The sequence below is a fragment of the Ipomoea nil genome, unplaced genomic scaffold (genome assembly GCF_001879475.1).
Source record: "Ipomoea nil cultivar Tokyo-kokei standard unplaced genomic scaffold, Asagao_1.1 scaffold0415, whole genome shotgun sequence".
Taxonomy (NCBI): Eukaryota; Viridiplantae; Streptophyta; class Magnoliopsida; order Solanales; family Convolvulaceae; genus Ipomoea; species Ipomoea nil.
The window spans coordinates 633,899-644,705 of record NW_017616843.1 but is presented as its reverse complement, the minus strand read 5'-3'; the positions used below and the strand labels follow the sequence as shown (position 1 = coordinate 644,705).

Below are 10,807 nucleotides of genomic sequence, written 5' to 3'. Positions count from 1 at the left end.
TTTTTAGGAAATTAGTTTCCTTGTATGTACTCAGTTCTCTTGTATAAATGCCCTTACCCAAGATGCAAAAATGAGTCGAAAATTTTTGGAGGCTTAAGACAATTTACTATGAAATCATTGCTTTCTTTGCCTTCTATTACTCAATTTTACGCACATTTACTTCATTTTTTAACGATTGTGTAGGGCTATCCTAAAGAGATCCAAGTAGTTTTCCAAATTTCAGGAAAAAGGGATAAATATTTTTCATTTCAGTTACACTTGTATTAGACCGTCTCACGAATTATTATTCATGAGACGGGTCGGGCCGAGTTAATATGAAAATGTAATACTAATTAGAAATTAAGTATTACATTTTTTTTAGAGTAAATACCCAAAATGGTCCCTCGACTATAGCTAAATTCACAAATTGGTCCTCAACTTTTGATTTCACCCAATTAAGTCCTTAACTTTGTAATTTTAACACAATTTAGTCCTCTGTCTATTTGACCGTTTGTTGACTGTGATTTTTGAGGATATATATGTAATTTCATGGTCCATCGTCGGTTTTTTAAGGTTCCGGTTGCATTTCCAGACCGCACTGTTACATTTGAATCCACTATCGAAAGCAATCTACCAAACCCGGTCACCTTCTTCATCCTCCCTTTGGATTCAATGTAGTTGAATTCGTACAAGAGCGAAGAAGACGACGTGTTTCCGAACCGGTGCAACGTCATCCTGGAGGCCTCCACGTGCTCCGACGATAGCTGAAGGTTCTTCTGGAGATCGTCGATCACGGTCAACAAACGGTCAATTAGATGGAGGACCAAATCGTGTCAAAATTGCAAACTTAAGGACTTAATTGGGTGAAATTGAAAGTTGAGGACCAATTTGTGAATTTAGCTATAGTCGAGGGACCATTTTGGGTATTTACTATTTTTTTTAAATGTACACTTTCTCATATAAGTAATAAATTAGTATTACATTTTCTAGTATAAGTATTACTTTTTATATTGATCCGACTAATATTACGGACAAGAATTTGTAATTTGTGAGACGGTCTCACACAAGTTTTTATCTTTAACAAAAACTTGTGTGGGACCGTCTCGCGAATCTTTATCTGTAGGACGGATCCAGTCAAGATGAAAACTAAATCATGAATAAAGTATTACATTTTATCTTGACTTGATCCGACCCGTCTCATGGATAACTCACACAAGTGCAATCGTTATACCCTGCACCACGGCGCGCATAGCACTGTGCGCCCCGCGCCTCCCAAAACGACGCGTTTTGGTAAGTTATGTAGGGAGTTGACATGATTATGTGTATTTGTATATACAATTATGTACATTTTTTATACAATCATGTACATCTTTTTTATACAATTATGCGCATCCGAAATAGGAAATTTATGTGTATTATGTTAAGAGTTGATGTTTATTATGTTAAAAGTTTATGTATATTATGTATTATGTTACATTATATGTATTATCTTTTAAAAAAAATATGTGTATTTTATTATACAATTATGTACATTCATGTATACAATTATGTGTATTCTAGTATAAGATTATGTACATTTTTGAACATGAAATTTTTTTTGAAAGAAAATTAACCGTCAACACAGAATAGTGAAATTTCAAACAAAAATAAAATCTGAAACGACGTTATTTTGCATCAGGGCGCACTACAATACGCGCCCTAGTGCGGGATATAAATTGCCACACAAGTGTGACCACCTTTTCATTTTCTATCTCTCTTCTTTTTCTTTTTGTTTTTTAAATACAAATACACATCTTCTATAATCTATAGTATTCCAAAAAAAAAAAAAAGCCGTTTTGCTCCAATTACTCCTTTCGCTCATTTCTGTCTTCTTCTCTTTCTTCTCCTCAGCTCTCCTTCTCTGATTTTGTCTCCCTAAAACCTTCTTAGCTCATTGCGGTAGCTCTTCTATCTCAAGCTAAGGCTTGTTCTATGCATTGACGGCGACAGCGCGGCGAAGGGGAGTGTCTACTCCGGGTAAAGCTTCAATTAATTTTCATCTAGAAACTACTCTTTCTACAACGCTAGGGTTTGCTTTCCTTTATCGATAAGGTCATGTCGGAAGCTCTAGAGGGTAGTAAGAAAGTGGCGGATCGTTACCTGAAGCGCGGAACTCTTGGTGAAGGTACATATGGTGTGGTCTTCAAAGCCATCGATACTAAGGTAAATTACTCACAGTAAAGTAATTGATAATCGTTTGTTATTTAGTCTTCAATCACTGCATCTTAAACTTGACAAGGCAGGTTCTTCAATTTCTCAGCTTGTTTTAGCTAGTAATTCTTTACTTAATCTGCAACTTCTGCCTCATACTACAATTTTGAATTATGCAGACAGGTCAGACAGTTGCCATTAAGAAAATTCGCCTTGGGAAGGAGAAAGAAGGTGTGGATTTCACTGCCTTGAGGGAAATCAAACTATTGAAAGAGCTAAAGGATCCTAATATAATTGAATTGAGTGATGCATTTCCCCATAAGGGGAACTTGCATCTTGTGTTTGAGTTCATGGAGACTGATCTGGAAGCTGTGATTCGTGATAGGAATATATTTCTCTCACCTGCGGATATAAAGTCGTATCTGCAGATGACACTGAAAGGACTTGCATTTTGCCATAAAAAGTGGGTCTTGCATAGGTATGATCGTCGCTTGCAAGTTGCTTACTTAGGCTTTGATTTGATTGAAATTCACTTAATTTCATTTTTGTTTCTTCATTATAGGGATATGAAACCAAACAACTTATTAATTGGATCAAATGGGCAGCTCAAGCTTGCTGACTTTGGCCTAGCCCGTTTATTTGGCAGCCCAGATAGAAGATTTACTAATCAGGTGTTGTGTCTCTTACAAGTTATAAATATTTACGTGTTCTAGAAGCAGTTGTTGGCAAAGGCACACATTGTGAATTACGGAGTACTTTTTTGCTCAAAGTTATGCTTGTTGAAACAAATATTTTCAGAATATGCTATATAGGTTCTAAAAGTAATTAAAAATAGTGTCTAAAAGTGTGATTGATCCTCTTTCAATTTTGTAAACCATGTGTTTGTTTTTTTCTTTTTGACATGGTAAAGTCATCTTTTCTCACTTGCTAATCCTGTACTGATTGGGATAATAAAGAGTAATTATTCAAGTTTTTTTTACAAATTGTTAGGTCTTTGCAAGATGGTATAGAGCACCAGAGTTATTGTTTGGTGCCAAGCATTATGGACCTGGAGTGGATGTATGGGCTGCTGCTTGTATTTTTGCAGAACTACTTCTACGAAGACCATTTCTTCAGGTGAATGTCAAAAGTTATTTATTCTTCTTTTTGTCTTAATAACAACAAATTTGTCATTGTCTGGTAACACTTATTTTTATAGGTCACGTTATTTTGAAGCTCTTTATTGTTGTTTTGCTATATATTATAAGATCTCAGCTTTTCTATTGCCTAGAATCTAGATTGTGTAATTATCACGCATTATATTTTCTCCTAAAAAGAATAACACTCTTCCCTTTTATTCATTCTGGATTACTTTGAGTGGAAGGAAATGTTAACATGATTAATCAGCATTTAACTTGTATTGGAGTTTTCCATAACATCAAAGCATTTGGGGCCTTGGGGGATCTCTCTTTTGGCTGTGTTGTATTATATACCCTATATTGTGTCATTCATAGTTGTCCTTTACATAATCTATATTACAATCTTCTCCTCCTTTTTAAACTGGGATTTTACAATTAGCTGGTGCTACCTGGAGAAATCCATTATACCTAGATTATTAGAATGGCAAAATATCCCTTTCAGGGTCACTGTATATTTGTAAAGAAAAGAAACGAAAACATATTTCTCTGCTATTTTTTGCAATAATATGTCTTCGCTTATGTTCTGTGTAGATAATTTTCTGTCACATACTCGTTATGTACTTCCTGACCTGTTTGTTTAAATCTCATGGAATCTCTTTAGGGGAACAGTGATATTGATCAGCTGGGAAAGATTTTTGCAGCTTTTGGTACCCCAAAATCCTCCCAGTGGGCTGATATGGTTTTCCTGCCTGATTATGTGGAGTACCAATATGTGCCAGGACAGCCTCTGCGCACACTCTTTCCTATGGCTAGTGATGATGCTCTAGATCTATTGACAAAGATGTTTCTGTATGATCCAAAAGCTAGGATTTCAGCACAACAGGCATTGGAACACCGGTTTGTTTTGCATTACTTGGTTATTTACTTAATAATTATCATGCGGAGTATACTCAGTGGTTACCTGTGTAGGTACTTTTCATCTCTCCCTCCACCAACTGAGCCCGCTTTGCTCCCAAGACCTCCACCGAAACGGGAATCAGGCAACCCCAAAGTTTCAGATTTTAATCCACAAGATGGACCTGTTGTATTGTCTCCGCGTAGAAAGTCAAGGAGAGTGATGCCTACTCGTGAGGGATTTGAGGGAAATGCCTCTCAAGCAGTTAGGACAGATGTCCATGGAAATGAATTCAGACAAGCAGCTGGAGAGAGGAGTGAGCAGGCTCCTATGTCCTTGGATTTCTCAGTCTTTGGGGCGGGACCACCTTCTAGGCCAACAATTAACAGGTAAATCATTTAGGCTCTTTTCTAGTTACTAGAGGAATAATATTCTGTGAAGTATGATCTATTTGAAAAGATGATTATCATTGGGTTGTCTGTACTTGATATATTTGAAAGCTTTGAATGATTTGATCTAAACTTCCTTGCAAATCTGTAGATGCTAACATTAACCAAGTGGCAGAATCTCGTAATGCAATCCCATCAGCCTTTTTTTTTTTTTTTTTTCCTATTTGTTTTTCTTATTTTCCTTTCTTTGATGACCACTAGTGAGAGAATTGGTAGGGAAGGCTTCTAGGTGAGGTCTATGTTATCCTGTATCAATGAATGAAGTTTTTTTATATTCTGAAACTATTTGGGTGGTTATTATTCAATCCTTGTTCTTCTGTTAAGTAATTTCTTATTGTATTATGCTAATATATGAATAGCTATGTAAATATACTGGTTTATCATGAATTGCATGTTGCAGTATCCCCTTCATTTATATGAGCTCGTACTGAATTCACTATCAATCTCGTGTTTATTGTGTGCAGTGCTGACAGATCACATTTAAAGAGGAAATTAGATCTTGAATTCCAACCAGAAGACTGAGTTATATATACATGCTGTGGATATTTGACCTCCTGTTTGGTGATGCAACATTTTTTGTGAGGTTTGTCTGGACTTTTTCTTTTTCGTTTTCGTTTTGTGTATGTTGATTCTTATTCTTATTGTGTTTAGTTTGCGTTTCAGACTTCCCGCCATTGCTGTCCTTGCCAAAGTGTGCCAATTTTAACAAATTCAGTCTTTCAAAAGTGTCCTGTATTCACACTTGCCATAGGCCATCAAAGGCCCAAAACTTCAAGTTGCAAATATCATTAATGATCTTGATTTTTAACATAATAATTGTAATACAATAGTATACTTATTATTTATTTTACTTGTATAACTGAGTAAACATTGTTTTTTTTTTTTCAATATTGTTTAATGAATCCTTTGATTGTTGTGTGAAATCACTAAACCTATGCTGTTTCTATATGTGTATTTGAACTTTGAAGACTGTACTATGTTGTTTAATACTGGCAATTAGGATTGAATAGTTCAGTGCATAATTTCCAAAAAGAAAAAGAAAAAGAATATAATGTTCCAAAATTCTTCTCCAATCTCCTTATTGTAATTAGTCATTTTGATGGGGTGCATCAGAAACTATCTCAATTGGGATAGAAGAATGGTGGTCAGATTCTTATACTATAGTGTTTTGTTAATTTGGTCATTCTACCTTAATTTTGTTCAATTTAGTCCATGTATTTTTAAAAATGGTATAATTAAGGACGATAGTTTATGCGTCACCGACATTATAAAATAAAATAAAAATCTGAAATCGTCTATAGAACAAATTAACATATCGTAATATATAAAATTTTAAATACTAAATATAATAACAACAATTAATACAATAAAAAATTTTTAAAAAATAAAAGTAAAAAATATAATTATAAAAATAAATTGTGGAAACAGCCTTGAGGTTGCTGTTTAATATACTAGTTTTTTCACTAGGATAATGGTCAATGATTATTTTTAAATAAGTAATTCAAAGTATATCAATGCAATATTATATAGGAGATGTTTATGCATATGTAATTGAATGTTGAATTTGTTTATTTAAATCAGTAATTCAAAGTATATAAATGCAAAATAATATATGAGAGATTGATTATAATTGTCGCTAAAACAAATGTTTGCAACTTCGTAATAACGCTAGTCTAAATACTTAGTCTAAAAACGATAGTCTAAATAAATATGGAGTACTACTTTTGGTTTAAATTTCTCTAAGTCTTCTTAATTCTCTTTTGGGTAGCATTGTCATTATCTTCATCGTCAGTACTTGTCCTCTTCTTTTTTATTGGTATTGTGTCATGTGCAATTGAGTTACTAGTGGTAGTATAGAGAGTAGCGTCATGCAATGATATTATGGTGTATAATTTAGATTTGCATTGTTGTGTATATGATTAGGATCTTAGTTGTACTATGAACTCTTTATCTTGTAAGCGACTGTTAATATTTGGCAATAGTAGTTTTTCCCCCTACATGTTTCATGTGTTGTGAGATGTGTGTCATAGATTATAATGTAAAAGTATTGAACAAAATATTAATATTTATCATATTTGTACAAAGTACTCGGTAAATAAATATATAACATATTTTGTATTATAACTTTGATACTCCGTATTTAATTACAATATAGTGTAAAAAGAAGACAATGGATAATGTAGTGAATATAATTAATTAATGAATTTGAAGGTAAGGAATCTTTGAAATCCCCGCCCCGTTTTTTATTTATGCCTATTAAAAAATAAAAGACTAGTTTTTTTTTTTTAAAAAAAAATTAAATACTAAACAGTTTACAGTAACTACAAATTTTAATTCCTAAACAGTTTACTACACTAAACATTTTTGCACTAAATACTAAAATTACTAATTGAAATTCTTAATATTATTAATATTACATATTATATATTATATATTATATATATATATATATATATATATATATATATATATATATATATATATATATATATATATATATATATTATTAGCCGGGGATTCGAGGACGGGGTCGGTGATCGGGGATCGGGGACGGGGACGGGGAGGGCATCCGCCGGGGATTGGGGAATTCTCGTCATCCTCGCCCCTGTTCCCCGAAATAAATCCCCGAACCCGTCCTCGTCGGGGCGGGGGTCGGTTTTTCCCGTCGGGGCGGGTTCAATTGTCATCCCTAAGGCCTCCGTTTAAAAAAAGAAGGGAAAATGGTACATTTTTTCCGTTGAATTATAGTCATATAGCATTTTTTTTCCCTAGTGTTATTTATGCATTCACATTTGCACCCTCAATTATTTTAAAAGTAACCGTTTTTCCTCCTTTGATGTTAAATGGATATTTTTACCCTTAAAATAATTATTTGACTCCGGTTCGATTTGAACCAACACTATAACAACCGAACTGAAATAGTATGGACGGTTCTTGTTACGATTCAGAACCGTAAAAAATAAAATAAAATAAAATAATTGTTGAATTTAGACTATTTTATTCTGATTCCAATTTTTAAAATTTATTTATTTATTTTTATAAATTTTATTTTCTATTTTAAATAGTCTAAATTCAACAATTAATTTTATTTTGTTTCAGATTCTAAATCATAACAAGAACTATCCCTACTATTTCAGTTGGATTGCTAGTGTCCGGTTTGGTTCAAATCGAACCATAGTCATCCCTACATATAAGTAATAATTTGTTGGAGAAGAAAAATAAATGAAATAATTATTTTAAGGGTAAAAATGTCTATTTAACATCAAAGGGGAAAAACTGCCGCTTTTAAAATGATTGAGGGAGCAAATATGGATGCATGAATAACATAGGAAAAAAAAATGCTATAAGCCTATAATTCATGAAAAAAAAGTGACATTTTTCTTTAAAAATATATATAAAGTAGAGTGAATTGTGACGCGAGCGCCACGTGCGCTTGCGCTTTTTTCCTATTTTTCTCCGGAGACAATTGTTTTCGAGGATAATTTTTCCTCTATTTTTCTCCGGAGACAATGGTATGCACAAGTACAAAAATGAGCATATAAATGTTAATTTTTGTTACTCTTTATTAAAAAAGAGCAACAAAAAATAAAATTATAAATTTAAAAGAAATCGCAACTCTTTTTAAATTAAAGGGATGCAATTTTTTTTGAAAATACATTAAGTTTCGACATCCTTATTGATAGGAAGAGTTACAAAAACACGGTCAATTAAAAAAAATATAATTTTCGCGACCCTATTAAAAAAGGATAGCAAATTTTTTTTAAAAAAAATAATTAACTTTGCGACCTTTTTTATATAAATATCTTTGGAATTTCTTTGTTAAAATCTCAATGGTAATTTGCTTTTAATCTATTGGATTGGATTTCCCTTTTCAAAATCTGCACCGCATTAAATATCCCGGATTTCTTTTTTAGGAAAAATATCCCGGATTTCTTTTTTAGGAAAGATATCCCGGATTTCTAGATATTCTTCTGTCGCACTCCTAATTAAATAGAGTAAGAATTATTTTTCTCATCAGATTTCTTTACACTAGAATCGCTTCTCTCCCTTTCCTCTCGTCTTTGTCCATTTCCATCGGGGTTTGGTTCGTTGTTCCGGCGATGGATTGGCGGTAATCACCCTGGCCTCCGGCGATAGCTCGTCTTCTCCGGCGATCTTCCGTCAAAACCGGTTGCATGTAGAGATTGTTCGCCCCATCCACCAGGTTCTCTCGTTCCCTTTGTAATTTTTCTCTTGATTTTTATAGATTTCTATCTTTCTACTCTCGCCAGCGTTTTTGTTGAGTCTATCAGGTTACGGCGGTGATTCCCGTGCGATTTTCTGGCCGAGCGATTTGTGGTTCGGAATCAATGGATTTCTTCTCGATCGGTTAGTGACTTTGGTCAGACCGGAGGTTCTACCTTACTCTGGTGAGGTTAGATTTATCGGCTTTGTGGCTAGATCTATAATACAGTTAATACATAATAGCACTTTTAGCAGTAATATTCCAATTAGATAATAATGTCTACCTGATCAAAAGACCCTCTCATTCTTGATGCTATTTCATCAGCCTGCAAATTAAAGGATGGAACGTAACTTGTTGAGTAACATTATGAGCTTAATGCATCCAACTACCATAGTGTGTAATGTTTATGAGGGCAGAAAATCACAGTTGAATCACAATGAGCATAAATTTAAAATCTAGGATGACACGAAATGAATGTTTTTCTTGCTTAGATTTACATTCTAATACTTAATGTCAGGCCACCGGCCATTATAAAGTTAAAACCATTTTTTAAAAGTAGTTTGTTAAATGCTACCCAAACCATTTTTCAAAACCATTTGTCAAGCAATGCACAGCCATTGATGATAATAATCTATATATAATCTATATATATCAAGGTTGCAAAAAACGCTTAGGTGCCCCCTAAGTGCCAAGGGGGTGCCGAATGCGCCGATTTATTTATTTAATTTTTAATTTTTTTTTAAAAAAAAAATTAATTACAAATTGTGAAATTCACTAATAAAATATAGGGTTCGTCTAGTTTTTTCTTACAAATTATTTATATAAGTGGTTGTAAAATCGTTTTGAATATTGTTAAAACCATCTAAATACATAAAAAAAAATTAAAATTAAGAACAAAAGAAGCATTTTTTGGAGAAATTAGAAGACCAAACCGCCTCGCCTTTGGCCGTTTGCGATGTATAGATCTTAAAACAATATGCGATTTGAAAAAAAAAATTGTCCAAAACGGACAATCGAGTCAAAAGTTATGTCTTATCGAACTTTCTACACTTTTCAACAAAAAAAAAAAATTAAAAAACTCCGGTTTGGCCGGCTGGTTAGGCGCCCGGTTCGATCGATTAATTGCCGGTTCGGCCGATTAATCGCCGCCTAGCCACCCGGCCGCGGAAGAGGCCGATTCTGGCCGAATCATCCGGGGCCGGCGGCGCCTAGCGCCTAGGCGCGATTTTTGACACATTGCTATATATCTATATATTCTATATATAAAAGCAAAATCCTCTTATTTTATTTTTTTACCGAAACTTTTGTAGTCAATTAATTAAATATTTTATTGGTCAAATAATTAATAATTTCGTGTAGGAAAGAAGTTAATTAGGTAATTCAGTAATAACATAATAGCATAATTGGTAATATTATATATGGTTTTCTATAATATAATTGGTAATAATATTTTCATATTCACGTATAGTAAAGTAATAACATATCATTCTGCTATTTAAATAGACCATCCTGCTAAATGTAAAGTTGTAAGCTTCCAACGTATTTCTGCCTCTATACTCTCCTATTTTTACCGAATAGCAATAGCTTTAACTCAAATTGAGATCGTTGGTCGTAAACTTCATCCTAGACACAAAAGGAATAAAATTAAGTTTATAGTGCTATCGACTTCTAGAGATAAGAGATTATGAAACAACCAACTCTATAAAGTGTGTAGTCCATGATGTTATGGTATTGTTTTTGTACTATTGTTTTAATTTTTTGTATTTCAAAAAGTTTAGATTATGCATATGTTTTTTTTTTTTACAACATTTCTTTACACTACAATTTCAGGGAACTTTTCTACTTATTCATATTCCTAAAATGTTTGTTTAAAAGTGAATGGAGAAATTTAAAGAAGTGGAAGTTTATCGAATTAAATTTTTTTAGGTGATTTATAATTTGTATATAAACA

The 10,807-nt window shown here is 33.1% G+C and overlaps 1 protein-coding gene across 2 annotated transcripts; it reads left to right on the top strand.

Annotated features, from left to right (window-relative positions):
- The first annotated feature begins 1,794 nt into the window (after positions 1 to 1,794).
- Positions 1,795 to 5,577, top strand: LOC109172239 (cyclin-dependent kinase D-1-like). Of its 2 annotated transcripts, none has more exons than XM_019321389.1 (8): positions 1,795 to 2,181; positions 2,349 to 2,647; positions 2,732 to 2,840; positions 3,160 to 3,285; positions 3,949 to 4,184; positions 4,257 to 4,571; positions 5,096 to 5,214; positions 5,295 to 5,577. In XM_019321389.1, the coding sequence occupies exons 1-7, from the start codon at positions 2,074 to 2,076 to the stop codon at positions 5,151 to 5,153; spliced, it is 1,251 nt and encodes a 416-aa protein (XP_019176934.1). In that variant the 5' UTR covers positions 1,795 to 2,073; the 3' UTR covers positions 5,154 to 5,214; positions 5,295 to 5,577. The 2 variants fall into 2 exon arrangements, with proteins under 2 accessions (XP_019176934.1, XP_019176935.1); XM_019321390.1 differs by having other exon boundaries at positions 5,283 to 5,577.
- The last annotated feature ends 5,230 nt before the right edge of the window (positions 5,578 to 10,807 follow it).